Below are 27,486 nucleotides of genomic sequence, written 5' to 3'. Positions count from 1 at the left end.
CCTCAGGCTTTTTTCTCTTCACTTCCATCTCTTATAATCCTCATCTTCCTGTAAGGCTCAGAGCAACTACCATCTCCAGTTAAAGGACTTTCTTAATTCGTATTTATTTTGCATATATTTTTGATCTTCCTGAATTCAAATCTGACCTCAGACACTAGTTATGTGACCCTGAGCAAGTCACTTAACCCTCTTTGCTTCAGCTCCTTGCCTGCAAAATGAGTTGGAGAAGGAAATGGCAAACCACTCCAGGACCTCTGCCAAGAAAACTCCAAATGGGGTCACGAAGAGTTGCACATGACTGAAATGATGAACATGTTGTTTTCCCTCCTTGAAGCAAGTAAGGTCCCTTTTTGTCTTCATGTCGTCAGTGTCTGGGATGGTGATTGCCACACAGAAAGCAATAAAAATCTTATTGAAATAAATCAGACTAACAGGTAACCAAGAAGCTAGACTTGTGTATGCCCTGGGATATATTGTTTTGTGTTTAGATGGACATGATAGTCTACCTAAAGGTTACTGTAACGAATGACTAATAAACCATTATGTAAATGCATGTTAGACAGAAATCACCATAGAAATAATGATGTAATAATGCTAGGAATCGCTCTTCACATTTACAAAGAAAAAGAAAGCATTAACCCAGGAAGCAAAGAGCACTGGCTACTTGAAACATCTGCATAAGGACCTTTACCCTGAAAGAAAACTAAATTGGTTATGAATTGTATTTAAGTACCCATTACTCCTTAATACCAAAGGGCTATTTAGTGTACTTTCCTTGTTTTTTCAGATAGTTCTGATGATTTACATGTAACCAGTGACTCTGTATTTACATCACAAAATATGAAGAGGAAAAAACCACAAATCCTAGTACCATTAGAAGTATCTCTCTCTCTCTCTCACACACACACACACACACACACACACACACACAAGAAACCAGCCCCAACATAGGCCAGTAATTCCTTGTTTATTTTTCACTTACAAAAAAATGAAGACATTTGGAACAAATAATACAAAACGATGTGTCATATCACAACGGACAAGCTGTCTCATATGTATTTTATATAGTAATATCATTGGGGCTTGGTCATGAAATATTCAGAAACATACTTACCCTTCCACCTGGAGCCCTCCCCCAAATGTAATTCATTATTTTTATTCCCTACAATATCTTTTCATTAAGTACTCAAAGTAGGAAATAAGGGACTGACCCTGACACCAATACATCCACAAAGGAAAAAAGGGAGGGAGATGGTACAAGTTGGACAGCCCAACTAATATACAGTCATTTCAGTTGTCAGTCTTTTGCAACTTGTTTGGATAAGGAGTCTTCTCCATTCAAACATGGCAAACAAAAGCTTTTGAATCAGTTAGTCACATACAGTATATACACTCTCCTGCCTAAAGAGAAAGCGTCCACTTTCATACAGGAATAGATGGATATCCAGTAAATCTGCAATGCATTCTCTCAGAGCATATTAAATTCTGCTTTTATACATCTGCCTTGCTTGAGGTGATACAGTAAAAGATAGAGGATTTCCTTAACAGTTTATCAGGAGACTTGCCTAATAAGGTTCAATTTCTGGGTGGTTTACAACATCATTCTATAAAACAATAGGTAAGCTGAGAATGAGACTCAAGAGGGTCCAGGTCTTTCTGCTTTAACTACAATTTCTCAGGTAGGACATAGACCCTCTGGCAGATGATTTCAACCAAGATCTTCACAGATAAACTTAACATCCTACTACCTCTAAAACCTTCCCAAGGGTGAAAGCAGAAGAGCAGCGTATTGTTTGTTAAAATGTTAATAAGACCATTTAGTAATTTGTGCTTCAGGGGAAGGTAAGGATGAAGCAACTCCTCCAAAGGAAACAGAGTTGTTACTTCCTTTTTAAAAAAAAGATAACAAAAATGCACTTGCTTCAATAAATCTCTTACCTAATGCTACAGTAATCATTTTCTGCTTTACATGCACCATGTAGACAGGCAAAAATAAAATAAAATGTTTTTAAAAGACCATATATTTTTAACGGGTTTTTGCACTTCACTGTAAAGCTATCCAGTCTTTTTTCCATGGTTCCTAAGTTTATTCCTTTTTAATGAGTCCCCGCCCCTGTCATATTAAAAACCTGAAAATTTGAATATAAAAAATAGGTTTTATTTTTAAAATATTTTCTCCTCATTTTCTTACCCCCTCATGCCGACCCCAAATATTTTGTGGAAAAAAAAAATCTAGTTTTTGGACTTAATATGTAGTATATTTCTCCTTAATATGAGATCTGGTATTTACCTAAAACTTCTCAGCATATTTATTCACATTAAGGTGTCATGTAAGGTAGAAGTAAAAAAAAAACATCAGTCCAACAGAACCAAAAATAAGGCACCTGCCAAAGATGCCAGCCGAAACCCAGCAGTGATGCCAGCACACCTATCAGTGAGGGGCCATAGCTGAGGGATATACACTATTAATCACTGTTTCAATGGATAAATTAGCTTGAAATTCTGGAAATAAATTATTTTGGCTCTAATTATGAATATTTTGCCTTAAAGTCCCATTTAACATAATGGTTTTTCAAGGGAAAATATAAACTTACTCTGTAAATATAAAAGTTAGATTAACTTGTGAACTAAAGTCACTTTTTTCCAGCAGTGTCTTTTAGTAGTATTTTTCTGCAAAGCTATCAAAATGCACAATCTTTCATTTTCCAGGAATCCTATGAAAGTTATAAAAGAACTACTAGATTTGGTTCATTTATTTAATCTCATCATGCAAAACACTATTTGTGGTTAATTACATGCTCACTGCCTCTGATTGCTCTTTAGGACACAAATATCTACTGTCGAGGTGCCATTCTATAACAACTGAAAACCTTAGTTCAATTCAGTCTCCCATTAATTTCAGATATGGACAGATATGGACAGGTGGAATGAAAAGCAGGTTGTGTAGAACCTCCCTACATCAAGCTTTCATTTTCTTTCCTTTAAGGCTACAGAAAATCTGGACACAAGGAAAGGCACCTCAGCGTCCCTTAGACAACCCTCCCTAACCCCTCCCCCCCAAAAAGCAGTCGTCTCCAGCGAGGGTTCCACAGAGAGCTCATATTGTATGACATTTTATTTAGATTCCATGCCTGTATTTTCCTGTGTAGCCACAAGGTTAAGATCGATTCTTTCTGGAAACTCCAGCTTCTCACAGACTGCCTCCTTTACAGGTAGGTATTGTGATATTTCATTAGGCTCCGTAAAGAGGGCTGGTGGAACATGCTAGGACACAAATAAACTGAGTTAGTTTTCTTACATATCATTTTTACAGTCCATTCATAAATATATTTACTTTAAGGAGTTTGCTCAAGTACTTGTAATCTTAAATATTCAAATCAGATCCCATAAAATGAGAGGAACTTGTTTTACAACACTATCAGAAATGCTCAGATACCCCAAGCTTTGCTATTAAACATCTTCCTCAAATGGGTTCACTACATTGCATTAAACTTAAAGAATTTACTAACGTGCATTTGGTATACACAAAGTGTTCTGCTTAATTTGTACCATCCCACATGCTAATTCCCCCAAATCATGTGACTTCCAATTCTTAACTTCAGAGTTTTCTGTTTGATCTCACCTAACGATGTGTGATACAAAACAAAACCCAAATGCCTTTTCTAAGCCTCTACAGTACTAAAGAAGACAAATCTGGATTTTAATGTAGTTGAATTTAAAACACTCCACTTTCAAGTCATTTGAGTGGATTACCCTCCTTTAACAACTCAGGGTAATAGGTCTAAAAGGGCACTATTACCAGATCACAGTGGAACGGTTATTAAAGGACATCAACATAATGTGTTGAAACAATTAGATTATGTCTACAGGATAGTATTTGGGACGTGGAATTAACCACTCTTATTAAGTGTGGTCATGCTGCTTAAGGTTGGGGGAAAGAGAACATGGTAGGCAGAGTTCTGACGGGGGTAGAAGAAGAACGACTCCTTCAAAAGTCAGAAAACCTGTGTTCTAGTCCTTGATAAGTAACTTTCCAAATCTGTGACACTAGAAAAGAAACTTTATCTCTGGGTATCACTATCCTCAACTGTGGGGAAAAAAAAAAAGGGAGTTAGACCAAATGATATATGGTCCCTTCCAATTCCCAAATCTATGCACAGTATTCTATTTTATATCTGTCCCTCAGGAAAGTATGTATATGTGTAATAGAGCAGAGTGTCGTTGGTTATCTCGTTTACTATGTTAATACTACCCATGGGATTTTCTTGGCAAAGATATTGTAGTAGTTTGCCATTTCCTTCTCCAGTGGATCATCTTTTGTCAGAACTCTCTACAACAACCTTTCTACCTTGGGTACCTTGTACAGCACAGCTCCTAGCTGCCTGAGCTGCACAAGCCCCTACACCACAACAAGGCAGGGATCCAAGAGGGGAGATATGACACCACAAGATGAGCCCCTCAGGTAAGAAAGTGTCCAATACACTTGGAGAAGAACAGAGGACAATAAGAAGGAGCTCTGACACTAATGAAGCAACTAGGCCAAAGCCAAAAGGAAGCTCAGTGTCTGGTGATGAAAGGCAAGTTTGATGCTAAAAAGATCAAGATAACATAGGAACCTTCAATATAAGATCTATGAACCAAGATAAGCTGGATATGGTCAAACAGGCAACAGAACAACAACAATTTGAATGTCGGTGAACTTAAATGGGTGGGAATGGGTAAATTTAACTCGGGTGATCACTACATATAGTACTGTGGACAAGGATCCTTAGAATGGAGCAGTCCTTAGGAAAGGAGTAAGAAAAGCAGTACTAGGGCATAATCTCCAAAACTGAATATCTGTTTGAATCCAAGGCAAAGCATTCAACATCACAGTAATACAAGTCTATGCTCCAACCACTGATGCTGAAGAGGCCAAAATTGATCAGTTCTATAAAGACCTACAACATCTTGTGGAAATAATGCCAAATACAGATGCCACATCCCAAAGAGGGCATTGAAATCCTAAAGTAGGAAATCAGAAGATAACTGGAATAACAGGCAAGTTTGGCTTTGGAGTTCGAAATGAAGCCAGCAGAGACTAAGAGTTTTGTCAAGATAACTTGCTGGTCATAGCAAATACTCTTTTTCAACAACCCGAAAGATGACTCTACATATGACTTCACCATATGGTCAATATAAAAGGCAGATCAATTATTTACTTTGCAGCCAGAGGTGGAGAAGCTCTATACATTCAGTTAAAACAAGACCTAGAGCTGACTGCGGCTCAAATCATAAGCTTTTTATTGCAAAATTCAGGCTTAAAATGAAGGGAAAACCATCAGGCCATATATAAGTATGACCTTAAATAACAACCCTTATGGATATGAAGTAGAGGGTGGTAAATAAATTTAAGGGATTAGATCTGATAAATAGAGTGCCTGAAGAACTATGGACTGAGGTTTACAAACAAAAATCATCCCAAAGAAAAAGAACAAGAAAGCAAAATGGCTGTCTGATGAGGCTTTATAAACAGCTGAGGAAAGTAGGAAAGCAAAAGGGAAAGGAGAAAGGGAAAGATGTACCCAACTAAATGCAAAATTGCAAAGAATAGCAAGGAGAGACAAGGCTTCCTTGAATGAGCAATGCAATGAAATAGAAGAAAACAATATAATAGGAAAGACAAGAGATCTCTTCAAGAAACATCAAGAGAGCATTTCATGCCAAAATGGGCATAATTAAAGACAAAAATGGTAGGGATGTAACAGAAATAGAAGAGATTAAGAAAAGGTGCTAAGAGGTGTGGATATACATAAAAGAAGAATTATTCATGAAAAATGTTAGCATCACCAATAACCACAATGATGTGGTTACTAATCTAGAGGCAGACATCCTGAAGAATGAAGTCAAGTGGGTCTTAGGAAGGATTACTAACAATATGGCTACTGGAGGTGATAGCATTCCAGCTCAGCTATTTAAAACCCTAAAAGATGATGCTGTTAAAGCGCTGCACTCAATATGCCAGCAAATTTGGAAAACTCAACAATGGCCACTGGACTGGAAAAGATAAGTTTGCATCCCAATCCTAAAGAAGGGCAGTATCAAACAATGTTCAAATTACCCAACAACTGCTTTCACCAGCAAGGTTATGCTTAAGATTCTACAAGCTAGGCTTTAGCAGTATGTGAACCAAGAAATACCACAAGCACAGGCTGGTTTTCAAAGAGGCAGAAGACCAGAAACCAAATTGCCAACATTCACAAGATTATGGAGAAAGCAAGGAAGTTCCAGAAAAACTTCTCCTCCTGCTTCATTAACTATTCTAAAGCCTTTGTGTGGATCACAACAGAATGTGGCAAATCCTTAAAGAGATGGGAGTACCAGATTATTTTACTTGTCTCCTGAGGAAACTGTATGTGGGCCAAAAAGCAACAGTTAAAACTAAACATAGAACAACTGATTGGTTTAAGACTGGAAAAGGAATATGACGTGGCTGTATATTGTGATCTTATTTAACTTATATGAAAAGAACATCATGTGAAATGCCAGACTAGATGAATCAAAAGCTTTAATGAAGGTAGCCGGGAGAAATAACAATTTCAGATATGCAGATGATACAACTCTGATGGCAGAAAGTGAAGAAGAATTAAGAAGTCTCTTGATGAGGGTGAAAGAGGAGAGTGTAAAAGCTCTCTTAACAACAAAAACTAAATTCTTGGCAATTGGTCCTATCACTTCCTGGCAAATAGTGGGAAAAGAAATGGAAGCAGTGTCAGATTTTATATTCTTGGATTCAAAGATCACTGTAGATGGTGACTGTAGCTATGAAATAAAAAGTTGCTTGCTCCTGGGAAAGAAAGCTATGGCAAATCTTGTAAGCACGTTAAAAAGCAGAGACATCACCTTTCCATATAGTCAAAGCTATGGTTTTCCCAGTAGCAACATAAGACTGTGAGAGTTGAACTATAAAAAAACCTGAGCACTGTAGAATCAATGCTTTTGAATTGCAGTGCTGGTGAAGATTTTTGAGAGTTCCTTGGACAGCAAGGAGATCAAAATAGTAAATACTTAAAAAAACTAATTCAGACTATTCCCTGAAAGGTCAAATACTGAAGATGAAGCTTAAATACTTTTGCCACATAATGAGAAAACAGTACTCATTGGAAAGGACTCTGATGTTGGCAAAGACTGAAGGCAAAAGAGACAGGGGATGGCAGAGGATGAGATTGATAGATAGAGTCATGGAAGCAACAAACCTGAGCTGGGACAGAGTTGGGGAGATAGTGGAGGATAGAAGGGCTTGGAGTGATATAGTCCATGGGGTCACAAAGGGTTGTACATGACTGAAAGGGATGATGAAATCAATATTTAGATTTCAAAGATAACATGCTACGGTAGTACTTAACAGGAAACATTAAAATTATATTTCTAAAAAATGAAATTTAGATACAATACCATTAAATTTGCTATTTTGCTCTCTCTTGAAGTGTATTCTCTTAACATATAAGTCTTGTCGGCCTGTTAAAAATAAAAAGATAGTATTTGATTGTACTGATTTATGTCTTCTTTTTAGTGTTACCTATGCATTGCTTTTGTAACATGTTATGAAAGAAACTTATAGCCTGATAATAGCAACTTGTTTTATAAAATGATCATGACTCCCATTCACCTTCTTTATCCCAAAGGGTATGAGTTACCAATTCCTGTCCAGTAATTGACATCACAGAAGAATCACAGGCATTAATGTAAGCAAATATGCGGGGGCAACCTGAACAGTGAATCATCAAGACTATTGTAATAAAGCAATAATATCAACTTACTATATGTAAATGATCAATTCAAAGGACATTATTCTACCTCAATCAGGAGCTTATAGGATACTTTTTTCAATCTTTTACTAAATAAGAATCCAAATATTACTCCTAAATCTTAAAATTGTGAGACATCTCAGTATGTATATCACAATTATTTGTGATCCAAAGACCTTAACAATTTTTCCTTTTCCACCATTTCCAATACGGACTTACTGTGTAACATCATTACAAGATGCTTCTAGACCTCAGTTTCCCCTTTAAATAGTTAAGACTTTCTTAACAAAGGTTTTCAAGTACTTAAATAAACTCTAATTTTGTTTCTGAAAGAAACTCTTTCCAAGAAGAGGGAAAATGTCTCTTTTTGAAGCAGAAAAATATACCACAATCTCAGTACCTATCAGACTGTTGTTCTGGAGTTCTGTTGTCTGTTTGTATTGGTGTACACAGCACATGCATTTGAGTGTTTTGTTTTGTTTTGTTTGGGGGGGGAGGGGAGGGAATCAAACTGTTTTTTAAAGACTGATGGATATATCTCTGTTTCAAGGAGAAAGACCTCTTATCTAATCATCCCAAGTTTTTTTTTTGTTTTGTTTTTTTAGGCAATGGAGGTTAAGTGACTTGCCCACAGTCACACAGCTAGTAAGTGTCAAGTGTCTGAGGCCGGATTTGAACTCAGGTACTCCTGAATCCAGGGCCGGTGCTTTAACCACTGCGCCATCTAGCTGCCCCATCATCCCAAGTTTTTAAGAAAAGGGAATTCCAACTTACAGAAAATTTTTTCTCTAAATTAACATCTAACATGATCACGAATCTGAAGTTCAAATCCCATTAAGAAAATTTAAGAAAGGAGCAGCTAGGTGGTACAGTGGATAAAGTACTGGCCCTGGATTCAGGAGGACCTGAGTTCTAATCTGACCTCAGACACTTGACACTTACTAGCTGAATGACCTTGAACAAGTCATTTAACCCTCATTGCCCCACCAAAAAAGAAGAAGAAGAAGAAGAAATTTAAGCTTGCTATGGAGCTACTGATTCAGGAACCAGAAATAAATGTAATAAATACTTATGTAACCTTTGATGAACACTATCAATATATTCTTAGGAAACATCTTTAGATGTTTAACTTCTGCCTTGATCGCTCAGTTTTTAGAAAGTGCTTAATTTAAAAAGTTATTTTGCAGAATTTACTTTTCTAAGCACAGCTAAGAATTGTAGAACGTTTAAGTTTTTGTGGGGGGGTATTTCTTAATATTATTATGATAGCTTTTATTTTTACACTGAATTCATTCCCAAGATGGCCCTGCCTCCTTCCCTACCTAATGAACCATTTCTTGACTAAGAGATTTAAAATAAAAGGGGGAAAAAAGCAAACCCAAGCAACCTGTCAACTGCATCTGACGGCATATTCAATATTTTACATAGCCATCTACCTCTACAAAAAAGGGAAAGAACTATTTCTTCTTACCTCTTCTCTGGGACCAAGGTTGGTTATTATAATTATACAACAGAACCATTAACTATAAAACTTGTAAAACAAATCACAAAAATGGCATGAGGTCCATAATTCTAAAGTCAGGACAAATCTGTATTCATTTTACAAATGGATAAAAACATTTCACTATGGAAAAGGCTCTCCAAATCCAGAAAAAAAAAGGAACTGTGGAATATGAATGCTGATTGGATCATACTTTTGGTTTTGGTGTTGCTGTTTTTCTTTTTTGAGGTTTTTCCTTTTTGCTCTGATTCTTCTCATATAACATGACTAATGCAGAAATGTGTTTGATGTTATTGTATATATATAAAACCTGTATCAGATTACCTGCTGTCTAGGGGAGGGGGGGAGGGAGAGAGAAAAATTTTAAATTGGAAATCTTATATAAACAACAAATGTTGAAAACTATCTCTACATGTAACTGGAAAATAATAAAATACTTTTATTTTTAAAAAAAGATTTCACTAACTTGGACCTTTAACCACTTGGCCTAGAGGAATTCCTTGTGAGGAAACTCCCTCTCCTAATGCAGGTAAACCCCTGCTTTGCCATTTATAGTCTTAGTCTAGTTCACTAAGAGATTAAGTGCCTGATTTGGGGTCACAGAGCCATTATCTGTCAGAGGCAGGGTTAGACAGCAGTTCTTCCTGACTAAGGCCAGTTCTTGACCCACTACTCCAAGCTGTTTCTCTTCCTAAGTATAGCATGGGCATTTGCAAGATCCAAAAGATGTGAATTCCATTTACCTTTGCTATTAGATACAATGTCATGCTTGAAGAAAGTTATAACTATTAGATTTTTAAACTAAATTAGTGACAAGGAGATTCAATGCTTCAATAACAGTAAATATAACAGTAAATACAACAGAGAACTTCACAAAACAGACCTTGGTAATTAAGAAAGATTAGCACAGTACTTGAAACAATTAATTTCAAACTACTCAGATTTTTCTTCAAATAGTACAAAAGAAATCACAAGGAATAAGAAATAGATACCTCATGGTAGAGCCTTGTGTCATTCATCCTGATGAGCACACCATCAATTCTTAAGAAAAATCTCAATAGCAGGAAAAAGCTAGAAGGCATCACTCTCTGAAAGAGAAAAATAAGTACATTTATATTTTTTAGTTAAAAATTGAGCTTTTCTATGAGCCATGCTTCTCAAGTTATGGCATACTTTGCCAATGGTAGTAATAAGTGAATTTTAAAAGAACCCACACTATACCACTTCACAGTATAAAAAATGTTTTCCTTACAATCCTCTGAAATATACACTACAGGTATTATTACCCCAAAATTTATAGATAGAGGGGGCAGGGCTTTAATGAAAAGAATGCTGAACCCAGACCTGGAAAATCCTAATCCCACTACCAACCATTTAACTCTATTCAAATTATAATCACTCTGTGCCTTAGCTCCCCAATCTGTACAATATTATGTGAAAAAGATATTAAAAAGAAGATGAAAATTAAAAGATGCCTAAATACCTTGGGAAAAATAGTGAAACAGGGACCCGCAAAGTCCTGGCATGGCTTTTAAAGCTGTAATAGCTTAGAACTCCATTAAAGAGGGGCAGCTAGGTGGCGCAGTGGATAAAGCACCAGCCCTGGATTCAGGAGGACCTGATTCAAATCCGGCCTCAGACACCTGACACTTACTAGCTGTCACCTGAGCTTAATAGCTGAGCCCCCCCCCCCCCCCCAAGCAAGTCACTTAACCCCAACTGCCTCACCAAAACAAACAAACAAACCCACAAAACTCCATTAAGGCTTTTGGGGTCTCCTGTATAACTACTTTTTTTTTGTTTTTAAAGATTTAAGGATATTTTTATTCTAATTTTATTTTCAAAGTCTTCATGACATGGAAACATTTAAACATGAAAGTTCTTTGGATCACCCTGTATTAATACAAAGAAAATGTATCACTCATCATTTCTACTAACAGAAAAGGAATATGACCACCTGCCTCCCTGCCATCTACTACTGTAACTTAATTAGAAATACTAGATATGAGACCCAGAACTACTCTGAGCTTAATACCACTGAGTAGACACAAATTTATACAGCCAAAGGTTGGCCTAATTGTGCACAGTGTCAATGCTTCCCAATTTATTTCATCTGTGGTACATAAGCAAATTCCTAAAACCACTAAAGTAAACCAAGTATGTCATGGAAAAGAATATACTTGTCTAGGATAATGAAAACAAAAGCTAATGGTCTAACTTTACTAGGTCAGCTGCTATGGAGAATTCCTCCATAGCAGCTGACCTAGTAAATGCCAAATTCCTCAGTGAAGAATTCGATCACAAAATCTCAGAGGCCATCTTTGATCCTCTTCTTTTCCCCAACAGAGTATTTAAAAATCCTTTCTTTTATCTTTACTCTTCCTCACCAGTCTCAGCTCATTTTGAGATTTAATAGATCTGTTAGTATTTGTATAGTACAAAGCCACAACTTGGTTTTCAACCTCCATTACCTAACCTTTCTTCTATCATCTGTTTGTGTCTTCCCTGCCCCCTTTTATAAAACAGCTTTTTCAAATTTTTTTCAAAATGATTTATTAACATGCTTTTCTTTTTAAATTTTGATTCCAAATTCTCCACCTTTCTCCCACCCCTCCCCCACCTACTGAGAAGGCAAACAGAAAAGGATTATCAATTATACATGTGGAATCATACAAAACATTTCCATATTAGCCATATTGCCAAAAAAACCCCAAAAAATTATACTTTAGTTTGCACTCAGCTCATCAATTCTCTCTCTGAAGGTGACTCATTATGAGTCACTTGGGATTGTCTCAGATTACTTTATTAATCAGGGTAGCTAAGTCTTTCATAGTTGATCATCATTACAACATTGCTATCACTGTGCACAATGATCTCCCAGGTTTTTCTCATTTCACTTTGCATTGGTTCACACATGTCTTTTGCCATAGGTTTTTTTTTTTCTTTTTTCCTGAAACCACCTTTGTCTTTTCTTTTTTTGCGCGGGGCAATGAAGGTTAAGTGACTTGCCCAGGGTCACACAGCTAGTAAGTGTCAAGTGTCTGAGGCCAGATTTGAACTCAGGTCCTCCTGAATCCAGGGTTGGTGCTTTATCCATTGTGCCACCTAGCTGCCCCTGTCTTTTCTTATAGTACAATAGTACTCCATCACATATACCACAACTTGTTCAGCCATTCTCCAATTGATGAGCATACCCTCAATTTCTAATTCTTTGCCTCCACAAAAAGAGCTACTATAAATGTTTTTGAACGTGGAGGGACTATTTCTTTTTCTTTGCTCTCCTTGGGGTATAGATATAGTATTGCTAGGTCAACAGGAACACACAGCTTTATAGTTCTTGGGACATGGCGCCAAATTGTTCTTCAGAATGACTAGACCAGTTCGGAACCTCACCAATAGTTTGAGTGTGCCTATTTTTCCTAATCCCTTCCAACATCTGTCATGTCTAATAGATATGAGGGTATGCCAAAGAGTTGTTTTAATGTGAATTTCTCTAAGAGTGATTTAGAGAATTTTTCTCATGTAGCTATAAATAATCTTGATTTCTTCTTCTGAAAACTGCCTGTTCATATCCTTTGATCATTTATCACTTGGGGAATGGCTCTTAATTTTATAAATGACTCAGTTCCCTATATATTTGAGTAATAAGGCCTTTACCAGATAAACTTGCTGTAAAATTTTTTGGTATTACTTCATTGTCTATAGTGCCTATTAGCAAAATGTAGTTTCCCTATTTATCTCCTTTAATTAGGTCTATTTTTACTTTTGCTTTGTCTGAAATCATGATTGCTGCCCCTGCCCTTTTTTACTTCAGCTGAAACATAACAGACTGCTCCAGCCCTTTATTTTAACTGTGTGTCTTTCTATTTCAAGTATGTATATTGTGTTTCTTGGTTGCTAATCCATTCTGCTGTTTCTGTTTTATGGGTAAGCTCATCCCATTCAGAATCAGTTATAATTACTAATCGTATTCTGTTTCTTGATGTCTCATGGAGTCTTTAGCTTCCACTTGCTTAATTTTAATTTTTAAGTAATTATTTTCTTCAGTGAGTTTTCATATCTTTTTCCAATTGGCCAATTCTTTCTAAGGAGGTCTTTTCTTCAGTGAATTTTTATGCCTATTTTACCACTAGGCCAACTCTATTTTTAAGGTGCTATCTTCTTCAGTATTTTTTATGCTTTTACTAAGCTGTGAGTTCTCTTTTCATAATTTTCTTGCACCACACTTATTTTTTACCAATTTTTCTTGGGTTTGTAGCCAATTAATATTTTCTTTGAGGTTGTAGTTTTAGGGGTTTTCACATTGTTACCTTCTTCTGAGTTTGTCTTGGTTTTTCTTGCCAATGTGTCAGATTTTAATTGTCAAAGTTGTTTTTATGTTATTTGCTCATTTCTCCAGTCTGTTTCTTGACTTTGAACTTTAAAGTTGTGCTCTACTCACTTCAGGGTAGAGAGGCACTGTCTCAAGCTTCAGGTGTTTTCATGCTGCTCTTTCCTGAGCTTGTTCTGAGGGTCTGCAAGTTTTCGATACTTCCAAAATGCTATGATCCAGTAAGAGGTATGTGGTAACTGTTCTCCTAGTCTGCACTCTGGTCTTTATCCAGAAAGGACCCCTGCTCCCCTGCAGCTACAAGCTACAGTACTCCTGTTGGCCTTACAATTGTGATCAGGGCCTCTGCTCTCCTGCACCCACAAATGCTAGCATTTTTCTCCATCTTTGAACATTGACCAGAGCCCCAGCTCCCTTGTGACTAACCAGAAGCACTCTTCTCTACCCTGGAACTGCAACAAAGAACTGCTTATGGGCAACAGAGTTGCCAATCAGCACCAACTGCAAATGCCAGGGAAGGGTCCTCTGGAATCTCTTTCTGATCTCTTCAGATCCCCTTCTGTCTCTGGCCTGAGAGCTGCTGAACTGCTGCTGCCGCCACTATCATAACCACCTCCAGGGCCCAGCACTAGTGCTCCTGCCATGCTCAAGGCTCACTACCACCCTGATGTTACAGACACCTCCTAAATTGTCTTAGCTTGGAAAAATCTCTCACTCTGACCTTTTGGTGGCCCTGCCACTACAAAATCTGATTTGAGGAGTTATTTTTAATTTGTTGGGAGGGAAATGTTGGGAGAGTTCAGCTAAATTGCTGCCTGTACTCTTCTATCTTGGCTTTACCTCCATCTGTATGTGTCTTTTAACAATCTAAGTCACTCAGTGAGTTTCTTCATCAGCAGTATAATTTCTGAGTCTTTAGAATTTCAATCTCAAGAGCTCCTTGGCTGATTTCCCCTATAGACTCTTAGACCCTAGGATCCTACTTATCCTTTCCCTGAACCATTTGAAATTTATTCTCCCCAAATCAGGGATATATATCAGACCATGCCCATCTTTCCTCTCTGTTACAAATTCTAAGCCGGTGGTCACCTGCACCACAGCTCCCATCTTTTCCACCACAGAAAAAAGAGTAAGACTCAGAATGAGAGTCTCCTTTTTTGGTTCCTTAAGCTTTAGAAGAATAAAATGGATTATCATTAAATTAAAAAAAAAAATGGATTATCATTAAGACAAGTCAAGAAATTAACAGCTTAACTTTGGGCAGAGAGAAAGTTCTAGAATCTGTATGGATAATTGAAGTCACTGAATTTAACACCTGAATTTTAGTTCCTTCTCTCCATCCCAATCCCTGCCATCAACTTCAACGACTTCAGCAAGGGGGGAAAAAAAATCAAAGTATGTCAAGTGAAAAGGGTCAAGGCCATCTCTGAACAAGAATCCCTTCTACAGCATCCCCTACCATGTGGCTGGAGGTTTAGCCACTTTGAATGGGGAGACACCTAACACCTCTAGCACACAAGTTCTTCACTTTTTCTGTGTCAGTTTCCCTAAGGAAGTTGAGTGATTTCTAGGAACCCCCTCCCAGAATGTATTTTTTTTCCTGGGTGAGGCAATTGGGGTTAAGTGACTTGCCCAGGGTCACACAGATAGTAAGTGTTAAGTGTCTGAGGCCACATTTGAACTCAGGTCCTCCTGACTCCAGGGCCAGTGCTCTATCCACTGCGCCACCTAGCTGCCCCCCCCCCCCGACCCCGAATGTATTTTAAGGCATAAAAGAAAATATATAGGCTTCCAAAGGAAACCAATTATATTGAAGTGCAGCAATCCAAAACCAAAACACAACAAAACTTAGGTTAATGGAGCCCAGAGTAAGAACTCCTGCCCATTCCCCTTTGGGACAGCTATCCTAAGAAGGCTTTCCTTACACAAAGCCCCAAAATGCCTCTTTGAAACTTCCATCAACTACTCCTGGTTCTATCCTTTGGGGTCAAGCAGAAAAATGACATGCTTTCAAATACCTAAAAGGCAGTTATCTTTCCCACTCCCCCTGCTCAGTCTTCTCTAGGCACTGTGTCTAGGTCCTTTAGCACTGCCAGTAGTAGTAGTAGTAGTAGTAGTAGTAGTAGTAGTAGTAGTAGTAGTAGTAGTAGTAGTAATAGTAGTAATAGTAGTAGTAGTAGGCTTCCCCCAGGCGTAGAAGACCATGGATCAGCACCTTGAAGAGCCACAGGCCACAGTGTGGCTGTGCAGTCCGATATGGGAGCCACAGCATCGGAAAACTGCGCTCTCTGTTGCCCATCGGTTCCTGCATCTCGTTTGTTTTTCTTCCTCCCGAGCTTGAAGGCCCATCTCAGCTGTGCGCAAGCTGCTCCTGAGTACTGAACTCCATCAGGTTCGGTCCTTGGCCATCTCCTTCCAGCTGCCGATGTCTGTTCCCAGAGTCCTCAAGTCTCGCTTGCATACAACTCTGTATCGAAGCTGGGGGCGTCCAGCAGGTCTTTGGCCTGAGAATAACTCGACATAGAGTAGGTCTTTAGGAATGAGCCTGTCTTGCATTCGGTGCACATGACCAAGCCAGCACAGCCGTCTTTGTTTCAGTAGCATGTAGATGCTCGGAAGTTGTGCGCGTTGGAGCACTTCTGTGTTGGTGATCCTATCCGACCAAGATATGCCAAGGATGCACCGAAGGCAGTGCATGTGGAAGCTGTTAAGCTTCTTCTCTTGTCTAGAATACAGAGTCCATGTTTTGCTGCCATACAGTAAGGTACTCAGGACGCATGCTCTATAGATGGCAAATTTGGTTTGTCTTGTCAGTTTACTGTTTGCCCAGACACGCTTGGCAAGCTTAGCCATGGTTGAAGTAGCTTTCCCAATCCTCTGATTGATCTCAGAATCAAGTGACAAATTGTCACTGACAATAGAGCCAAGATACAAGAATTGTTTTACGACATCCAACTGGTAGCTACCGATGTGTATCAATGGAGGCGACATAGCACTCTGACACATGACTTTCGTCTTTTTAAGATTTATGATTAGGCCAAAGTCTGTGCAAGCAAGTTTAGCATGTTTAGCCCTCCCACTCCCCAGATAATCAGTGCTCTTCCTAAAATGTAACAGCTACAATCAAACACAACACTCCAACTCTGGTTTGATGAGTCCCTCTAAAACCAGGAGCACATCAATAACTATGATTTCTTTCTTCTCCACTTTCAATAATACACTGACATGGTCATACCTTAGACCCACCATCTAATAAAATGATACTATCTCTAAGACCCTCAAAGTAAGTGACTGATCACAAACCCCTGTTTCCATCTTTCCCACTCTTCACACCAACCCTGCCCTGTGCCTTCATCACAACCTTCTCTCAAAGAGCTTACATTCCTTTCACAGAAAAGGGATTTTATTAGAAATTAGAATTTTATTAGATTTTATTAGAAATGCATATACGTGATATATAAGGCATCAGGATTCTAGCTCCTATAACAAAGAATGTTTCCATATCTCACTTCTAGAGTAGCCTATCCTGGTCTCAGCAAGACACAGGACACTAGCTGGAAAAGACAGAGTACATTGCTAAATGGGTCCCATGGCAGGCACAGATTGTACGTCATTGTCTGCCACTCTCCTCCCATCTGAGGTCACATGGTTCTCCCAACATTTGCACTGGTATCTCCCCCAAACATCTATAGTATGATATTGCTTCTTCCACTGGCCACCAAAAGAAATTACATTCATTTAGGGGGTAAGCATGCATGCATAAACATGTGTCTATGTACACATACGTGTGCACACACAAACACACACAGGTAAAAACTAATACAAAGTAATTTCAAGAGGGAGCTAACGCTAATGGAAGAATGGTGGGGAGGCAAGAGCATAGTCAGAAAAGGCCACGTGCCCAAGATGGACCCTAAACTATGCTTTGAAGGAAGCTCTAGGTTTGACAAAATGGTGATGAGCAATGAATATTTTTCAGACAAGGGACCAAGATACAAAGGCTTGGTGGCAGGAATGAAATGTTGTTTACAGGGAAGAACTAATAAGCCATTTTGACTGGAACAAAGAGTATGTAAAGGGAAGTAACATGAAATAAAACTAAGGTCAGTTGGGAGTCAGCTATTCTAACGTTTCCAGGCTGAAGATTTTGTGTAATTTATCTAGAAATAATAGGGAGTCACTGAAAATTTTGAACAGGGAAATGACATGAGTAGAGCTGTATTTTAGGAATATCAATTTGTCAGCTCTGTAGTCTGGGGAGGGGAGACACTAGAAACAGGGCTTCACTTGGTTCAAATTTCACTTTTTATACTTTACTAGCTGTGTGACCATCAGCAAATCCCTTAGCATCTTTGTACTTTGCTTTCCTCATTTGTAAACCTAGTATAGTGCCTATAGTGTCTACCTTTCAGGGTTTTTGTGAGGCTCAGATGTGGGAGTCCATAAAATACCCTGTAAGTTTTAAAGCATCTATGTGCTTTAAATTGAGAAGTATTCTCTATCTAGCATTGGGAAATAGGACATGTACAGAAATAAGACTATGCAAAGGAGTACAGACAGTTATTGTCTTATGAGTAATATAGAAAACTCTATGAAAGATTTCTTCTACCCAGAGTCAACAGGATGGGCTCATGATCAAAATCATATTTAAAGTGACCCTTAAAACCCAGACAGGACCATACTTGATCAGAGGGAAAGTAAGGTAGAAGGGCAGAGTGCAGATTTTGCCCTTCTGTCCCTCAGAGGTAACATGGTCCAATCTGATCCCTAAAACCCCAACTTACAAGAAAAGACTCATCGGTCCTGGAGAAGTTTCCCCTTTTTTTCTGTAGCTTACCTGGAATGGCGTATCAAACTTAATACTCTATAATCATACCTGTGAACACCCAAGGAGCAGTAGTACACCAAAAATGAGTACAACATTAGGCTTTAAGTTTAGAAAAGCTCCAAAGAAGATGACTTTTACATGCAATTCAAGTCCAAAAATATTTATTATTCATCATGTGTAAAGCATTGTGCTAGATGCTGGGAAGAGAGATGAAGTAGGATATGTTTAGGAAGCTAACAAGATAAGAGAAGATAAAATAGATTTACAAATAAATAATAAAAATTAGAAAGCGAAATTCAACTAAAATGCTATAAGAAATCATTTGTAACTCCACTTACCAACCACTAGTTGCTACCAGAAAGAAGGGAGGAGTCTGGGTCCCTCCCTCTCTGCTGTTCATTTCTACGTCTGCAGACAGAATATGGAAGGATAAAGGAGCGTTTTGTGCCTTTGTACATAAGTGCATTTCCATCATTGTAAGCTATCTGAAATTTTTTCCCCAACTTCAATAACGGACAGACTACAAAAAATGTGTTAGGTATATGGATAATCGGAATCATTAATATCACATAAAAAGTTCCCAAATGTATAATTTTATACTGCTATTCACTTGATGCGTAATCTAAAAACACAAAATGTCACATTTAATGTATAGAGGCTTAATGGATATGTTTTATATTTCTATCTATTTAACAAGGATGTTTTTCCATACTTAAGCAAAAGCAATTATTATACTCACAATTTTCACACTTAAGCTGGACACTCCATGATCATGAAGTTCATCTTCAAACAACAGAACTTCCTCAAAAAATTTTATCTGTTCCCTGGCTTTCAATTTCTCTGTATCTATATGATCTGTTGTAGGCACAACCTGGAAAGAAAAATTTTTTTTAACATTTTAAGTTAAAGTTTTGAGTTCCAAATTCTATCCCTTCTTCCCTCCCTTCCCTTCCCCCTCTCTGAGGTGGTAAGCAATCAGATATAGGTTATACATGTGCAATTATGCAAAACATTTCCTTATTAGTCATTTTGTATAAGAAGACTCAAATAAAAGAAAAAAATGAAAGAAAGCATGCTTCCATCTGTATTCAATTATTATCAGTTCTTGGAAAGAAAAATTTTAACAATTAAAGAGTTATAAACAAAGGTCAGCTATGATGCTTCCAGTCTTCCCTATCTTCCTCAAGTTTCACTGACTCCAAAATCAGTCAAAAAGGGTTACAGAGCATTCTAGCTGGCTGTCATGGGAAAGCAGTAAAGATGAGACACAGTCCTTGCCACTGACTAGCTAACTCTGAAAATCAAGGTAACTTTCTAGCACCCCACCACAGTGCAGAATAATTGTTAGAGGGAGATGTAGAATGAATAAACTATTGCCCACCCCCCCCCCCAAAAAAAAGGATTTAAAAGTGATCTTAAATATAAAGAAACAAAGATAAATCAGTTCAACACAAAAAAGAAGAGTTAAATTTACCTTTAACTTAAGTGATTCACCAAGCAATGTTCCTTTGTAATCTGTTGTATAGGTCCAATCATATGGTTTAATAATCTCTTTGGAGTGTTCGCCCTCCGTCCTCAATGACCAAAAAGAGAAGGATTGTATTCGGTGACAGAACAAAACTTGATAAAGGATATGAACATCCCTCAAAACTATATTCTACAAATGGTTCTAAACAGTTCGCTCACCTATATACTTTCTTTCTTTTTTTGGTGAGGCAACTGGGGTTAAGTGACTTGCCCAGGGTCACACAGCTAGTAAGTGTCAAGTGTCTGAGGCTGGATTTGAACTCAGGTACTCCTGAATACAGGGCCAGTGCTCTATCCACTGCGCCACCTAGCTGCCCCATACATACTTTCTTAATTTGAAAACTCTTCCATGACCATTCTATACAATTCAAACTGTTATGGAAATCATATATACTTATTTAACTTTTCCCATGGTTCCTTCTTCTCTCTCCAATTAGACTATCAGCTGCATGAAGACAGGGACCATACTTTATACTTATTTTCAATCTCCACAGAGCTTTTCAGGTGATAAATACTGGCAAAAAGCAGGCCTTTTCCCTTTCATTTCTCTAATCATCACTTACATTCCCAATGAGAATCAGAAGAAGTGAGTACCAAAGTATGTTATTTTAAAGTAGTTACTGAGGTCAGAAGAGAAGCACCACTAATTAGGTATGACACTTCATTTAAAGACACTAACCCTGAAGTAAATACAACTCAAGCAGTGTTTATTTTGATTTTGAAAGCTGCCTCCACTTTACAGTTGAGTCAACTGAATCTCTGTAAAGCTGATAAGAAAACCCACTGCCTATTCTAAGGAAACATCCCCCGATCCATTTACTGTACATGTTTTATCCACCTTTACCCAGTTGCTTACCTGCTCTCTTGCCACTCTTCAGCACATGCTACCTTAAGCACTCCCTGGTAGTTGTTTACACATCTTAAAGCATCAGTCGCATTGAACTCAATCCCAAAGCCAGAAACGTGTTGGATTCTTAATACATTGTCTCCAAACATCATTTCAGGAAGAGATGGCATATGTAGCTCATCAGCTAATCTGCATATGACAAAAATCAGATATTGTATTGTTATTTTTAGCTCTCTATTTTTTTAGCTTAACAATAGTCTGTACAGAAAAATGAAAAGTTTGTAAAGGGAAAGGTATTGGACTAAAGAAAACAAAGCTGGAAAGAATAACTGGGCCAGACCAAGGATATGCAGAGGGAGTCTGTCAGTCAAACATTTAGTAATTGACTACCATGTGCCAAGCACTGTGCTAAGTGCTGAGGATACAAAGAAAGGTCAAACACAGTCTCTACTCTCAAGGAGCTCACAGTCTAACAGGAAGATAACGTGCAAAGAACGATGCACAAACAAGCCACTTATAAAATAAATAGGAAATAATCAACAAAGGGAAGACCCTAGAATTAAGAGGAACTAGGAAAGACTTCTTGTAAAAGGTGGGATTTTAGTTAGAACTTGAAGGAAGTCAAAGAAGCCAGTAAGTGGAGATGAGGAGAAAGAGCATTTCAGTCTGAAGTCTGACACCATTTTGAGGCCACTGAAAGATCACAGATCACAAGTCTAGAGTCTGAAGGAAACCTCAGAGATCAGCCTGTGCTGAGATAACTGAGATCCAGGGAAGTAAAATTACTTGTCAAAGGTCACCTTGTCCTAAGAGACAGGATTGAACCCAGGTCTTCCATCCCTAAAGCTTGCTCTCTTTCTACTGTATTAAAAAAAGCTCTACAGGAAGCGTTCAGAGAAACCTTGGAGGGTCTTACATGAGCTGATGATGAGTGAGATGAGCAGAACCAGAAGAACATTGTACACAGTATCATCAACAATGAGTGTTGACCTACTGTGATGGACTATATTCTTCTCACCAATGCAATGGTACAGAAGAGTTCCAGGGAACTCATGATAGAAGAGGATCTCCAAATCCAAGAAAAAAAAAGAAAGAAAGAACTGTGGAGTATAGATGCTGATTGAACCATATTATTTCTTTTGTTTTGGGTGCTGTTGTTTTTTTTTTCTATTTTGAGGTTTTGCATCACTGCTCTGATTCTTTCTCTTGTAACAGGATTAATGCAGAAATAGGATTAATGTTATTATGTGTATATATATATGTGTGTGTGTGTGTATATATCTATATGTATATGTATAGAGATATATAGATATAACCTATATCAGATTACCTGCTGTCTAGGGGAGGGGGGAGGGAGGGGAGGGAGGGAGGGAGAAAAATCTGAAATTGTAAAGCATGTATAAACAAAAGTTGAGAACTATCTTTACATGTAACGGAAAAAATAAAATACCTCATACATTAAAAAAAAAAAAAGCTCTAGGGGGCAGCTAGATGGCGCAGTGGATGGAGCACCGGCCCTGGATTCAGGAGGACCTGAGTTCAAATCTGACCTCAGACACTTGACACTTACTAGCTCGGTGACCCTGGGCAGGTCACTTAACCCTCACAGCCCTGAAAAAGCTCTGTTAGATCAGTTTTCATGATATTTGAAAGACAGGATACACAAATTTGGCCCCTGGGGGAAAAAAGGGCAGGAACATTATCATCATAAAAACCAAACCTAATTCACATGGCTACTTTCCTGACTCTATAAGATGTTTATGACAACCTATACACATATGGAAATGGGATCAGGGAGGCTTCCACAAACTACATTCTTTTAGGAGACCACATCTTTACAGTCACACAACTGACTAAAAATTAAGAGGATAAATGACCCTACTATTCACTAATTATAAAAAAAGCATTTGATTCAGTAGAATATAATAACACTTTAAGGGAGCACTTCCAACAACATACCAGGGGCAGCTAGGTGGCACAGTGGATAAAGCACTGGCCCTGGATTCAGAAGGGACTGAGTTCAAATCTGGCCTCAGACACTTGACAAGTACTAGCTGTGTGACCCTGGGCAAGTCACTTAACCCTCACTGCCCCACCCCCCAAAAAACCCAAAACAAACAAAAAAACAACATACCCCCTATACATGTTAAAGTGAAAGATATCACAAGAGATAACTTTGTTCAAGAACCCTGTGATTATTAGAATCAAATAAGGAAGACAAAAAAAGAGATAGGACTACCAAAGGTGCTTGTCACTATAATGAGGAATGTCCAGTAGAGGGGCTCCCTAATTCCCTAAATGACAGTCTCAGAGCTGGAAGGGATCAGTGGCCATCAGATGTAAAGAGCTGAGCACAGCACAATGCCTGGCCCATAGCAGGTACTGAATAAATCCTTCCTTCTTTATTTCTTTCCTTCTGTCCATTCATCTAATCCAACCCTCAGTGAAAGAATGCCATCTACAACATATGCAACTGGTAGCCACCCAGCCTCTGCTTGAAAACCTCGAGAGAATTGGAATACATTATATCTGAAGAGGTATAGTTCCAATTTTGGGAAATTTCCCCTGACACACAGCTTGCATCCTATGTGGGGCAATATGCAGTATTTTCAGTGACCTCAACTTCTTAATAAAACAAAGGTCCACATTTTTAACATCATTATTTTGCTGGTATTACGATATATAGCAATGAAGCATATGCATGTCACTTGTTACCCGAAGGATAATAGAGAGATGCATAATGGGTTTAAGCAGGTTGAAATGTATGGCCTAAGAACTGCATCCCAAAAGCAAGTGCCCAAGATGAATGAATTTTTAAAGCACTTATTAAGTGCTAAGCACAGCAAAAGGAAGGGAAGAGAATGTTTGCCTTCCCTGTGTGTGGTAGGTGGTTGGCAGTTAGTGGAGATGCCCCTTTCTCCATGGAAGTTGCTTCCCTGTGGATGAAGACTGAGGAGTGGGCTGGACTAGCAGTCTGGGGGATGGAGCAGCTTCTATTCCTAAGACTCTTGTGCTTATCTGCCTGTTGGTTTCAGTCAGCAGTTATTTCTTGCAGTGATGAGGAAAGTGGGACCCTTCTCCACAGTGATTTCTCCATCCAATGACAGCTTTAGGGACTGTGCTAGAAGTAGGTCTGGTAGTTCAGGGGACAAACTCTAGGTTTCAGGATCCTAGGCTGTCTTAATCTGGATCTATGGGGAGATGGTAGTGAAGGTGATGGGGGGGGAGAGGATGCTGAACTGATATCATAAAAGAAATGTACATTTGGAAGAGGTTCCCTTTAGATGGACAGAGATGACAAACAGTAGGTGCATTTCAATGGTACCCATTGCAGGTCTCTCATCTGTAAAAGGAAGGGGTTAGACTCAATGGCCTCTAAAGTGCCTTCTAACTCTACATCTATCAACTTATGAATCCTTTAACAAATTGTATCCCTATTTTTCAGATGAGGAAATGGAAGTTCCAATTACTCAGGGAACTTGCCCATGAGATGATATGACCCTAGACCACCTGGTGCCAAGGAGGACTGGGTTCAATACTATTCTGCTGGAAGAAATGATGAAAAAGATGTTTCAGAGAGACAGGGCAAAACTCATGTGAACTGACCGCAGAGTGAAGTGAGCAGTCAGGAGAATAATTCATACCATAACAACTGCAGTGGAATGGCAAATAACTCTGCAACACTTAGAACCCTGATAAGCACAATGACCAAACGTAATTCCAAATGATGAAAAACATGCTACCTACCTCAGGACAGGTGACTACAGATCGAGACTCATTTTTTTTAAGGGTAATGGGGGTTAAGTGACTTGCCCACAGTCACACAGCTAGTAAGTGTTAAGTGTCTGAGGCTGGATTTGAACTCAGGTACTCCTGAATCCAGGGCCAGTGCTCTATCCACTGCACCATCTAGCTGCCCCTACAAATTTTTTTAAACCATTGAATCAAGCTAAAAATATATTTCTTTTAAACTGCTAACTGCTTTTTAAATGTAAAAAAAAGTTTCTTCTGTTATTTCACTTACTGATTTATTAAAATTTTCATTTATATTTTAAGATATAAAAATAAGCCATTTGTACTATTTGTTTATAGGGCAGCTAGGTTGCACAGTAAATAGAGTGAAGGCCAGGAAGCAGGAAGACTGAGTTTGAATCTGACTTCAGACACTTACTAGCTGTGTGATCCTGGGCAAGTCACTTAACTTTGTTTGCCTTAGTTTCTTCCTCTGTAAAATGAGCTGGAGAAGGAAATGGCAAATCACTCCAAGAGAGTCAGACACAACTCAACAATCACCAACACCAACACCAACAACTTATTTTGCTTTTAGGAAATAAGACAAAGATGTAACATCATAAACTATTTATTTATGTAATTCTTTTAAAAGTACAATAATTATATATTTCCCTAGCTTCCCAAATAATACAAACTAAACATAACTTGACCTCTTCCCAATAACTCACACGTTGTCACAGTGTGAACATCAAATACTGTACTATATTATGACATTCACCTTCTACTATGCTCTAAACCAAAGCTTCTCAAACTGTGGGCCTGACCCCATATGGGGTCACATAACTGAATGTGGGGGGTTCCAAAAAATTTGGCACTGTTTGATTTGTATATCTATTTTATATACCTATACTTTGGGTCATGTAAAAATATAAACTAGATATGCATAACCTTTTTTTTTTTTTTGGTAAGGCAATTGGGGTTAAGTGACTTGCCCAGGGTCACACAACTAGTGTCAAGTGTCTGAGGCCGGATTTGAATTCAGGTACTCCTGAATCCAGGGCTGGTGCTTTATCCACTGCTCCACCTAGCTGCCCCCATAACCTTTTACTGTTGCCAAATTTTTCATGACCCCCCACATTCAGTTGCCCACAGTTTAAGAAGCTTTGCTCTATATTACTTCACTTGATAATCTCATTAGCTCCCATGGTCTCAATTATCATCTCTATGCAGATGACTCTCAGATCTACTTATCCAGCCTTAATAGGTCTGTTGGCCTCCAGTCTCAAATCTCCAACGGCTTATTGGACATCTAGAATTAGATGTCTCATAGAGATCTTAAACTCAACACTGTATATCCAAAACTGGACTCATTATCTTTTCCATCAAACCCTATCCTTTTAACATCCCTGTTAGTAGATAGAGTACATGATCTTCCCAGTTACCCAGGTACAAAACTCAGGTGTTACCCTAACCTCCTAGCTCTCACCTCCCCATATCCAATCAGTTGTCAAGTCCTAGCATCTCCACCTATTATACACCCCCCTTTCTGCTCTAACACCGCAGTGTGAAAAAAATTATTATCTATAACTAACCTGGAAAAATTATAATAACTTTACTTATATGAAAATGTATAATATATGAAAAATTATAACTTTAGAAAAATTATAATTGGGCCATAAGTCCCTTCGTGGTTGCCATTCAAATGTAGAAATATTTTAACTAGTTGCCTAATTTGGGGGGACTAATCTGACTGGAGGACTAATCTAGGGACTTTTGATTGTTTATCTGACTGCTATTAATTTAATATGGGCTGTTTATAAAGTTCCACCACATTGCTCCACTCCCAAAATTGATAAGCAAAAGATTAAGAAGCCTCTTAACTAAATAATCAAAGCAGAGTTTATTTATGAGATACTATTTAAAATTAAGAATACAGGGAAATAAAATGTACAACCTGACTGCGTTCTAGACGTCTCTTTCCACCTGCCTGGAACTTTTTTAATACACTTTTTCTCCTTCACTCCAGCTTCCCTGCTTCACTTTCACTTCTAACTTCAAGCCCCTTTCACTTTGTCAATCCCCCTGCTTCTAACTTTCCTCTCCTTACTGCCACTGCTGAACCCCGGTGTTTCTCTCTCACCGACCTCTCCTTCCGTTCTCCTAGTGTTCCAGTGTCCTTCTGTTCTCTTAATCTTTGCTTTCTCCAACCTGTACCCTGTACTGACCGCTTCTGTGCTCTCCGATGCCTCCTGTTCTGTTTGTCTGCTCCGTCAATCTGCTCTCTGCCCCCTCTTGTCAGCCCCCTCTCTGTTCTTCTAATCTTGTCAGTCCCCCTTAATCTCGTTTGCTGGCCTCCTCTTGCCATTTAACTCCCAGGTCTATATATATCTTACTTCTCTCCACTCAAATCTCGGGGCTTTTTTTTGCACCCCCATACACACCAAGCTAATCCGCCAGACAGGGCTGCGGCTGGTGGGGGGGGGGTGTGCACTCGAGCCTCCCATACATACCACACCCAGGGCTCCAGGGACCTGTGCCCCTGCTTCGTGCCTGGGACCTCAGCACAGGCTACGCCAGAGCCCAACCTGAACAAGCCCAGGATCTCTCGGATAGATCCTCTCAGGGTGGAGGGAGCTGGGGCTCTCTCCTCCAGCTGTCAGACCTGGTCTTGTACAGCCCACGGGGCTTTTTGGCTCAGCTGAAGCAGAGGGGGAGGGGCACCAACACCTCCCACACAGAAGAGACCCCGAGGGCCTAAGGCTTTCTAATCTCAGCCCAAAGGTAAGGTCCCCAAATCAAAATAAATTTCCACAGCAGCTACTATGTTGCAGACTCTTATCACCTCATGCCTGGACCATTTACAATAACCTGCTGGTTGGTCTCTCTTTGCCCCTGATTCATTCTCTATGCAGATGTCAAATTAAAGCACAGAAC

At 38.7% G+C, this 27,486-nt stretch overlaps 1 protein-coding gene across 1 annotated transcript in view; it reads right to left on the bottom strand.

The window, feature by feature from the left end:
- Positions 1-3,097: 3,097 nt before the first annotated feature.
- The window catches only part of TIPRL (TOR signaling pathway regulator), a 28,093-nt gene continuing 3,704 nt past the window's right edge, over positions 3,098-27,486 (bottom strand). Inside the window, exons 2-7 of the mRNA XM_044004170.1 lie at positions 20,830-21,009; positions 19,921-20,020; positions 19,186-19,317; positions 10,281-10,376; positions 7,435-7,497; positions 3,098-3,264 (exon numbers count right to left, since the gene is read on the bottom strand). Of these exons, the coding sequence (XP_043860105.1) occupies positions 3,115-3,264; positions 7,435-7,497; positions 10,281-10,376; positions 19,186-19,317; positions 19,921-20,020; positions 20,830-21,009 (721 nt within the window). The 3' untranslated portion in view covers positions 3,098-3,114. The remainder of the gene's footprint in view (positions 3,265-7,434; positions 7,498-10,280; positions 10,377-19,185; positions 19,318-19,920; positions 20,021-20,829; positions 21,010-27,486) is intronic.

The sequence above is a fragment of the Dromiciops gliroides genome, chromosome 4, assembly GCF_019393635.1.
Source record: "Dromiciops gliroides isolate mDroGli1 chromosome 4, mDroGli1.pri, whole genome shotgun sequence".
In the NCBI taxonomy this organism is placed as follows: Eukaryota; Metazoa; Chordata; class Mammalia; order Microbiotheria; family Microbiotheriidae; genus Dromiciops; species Dromiciops gliroides.
This window is presented reverse-complemented; position numbering and strand designations above follow the sequence as displayed.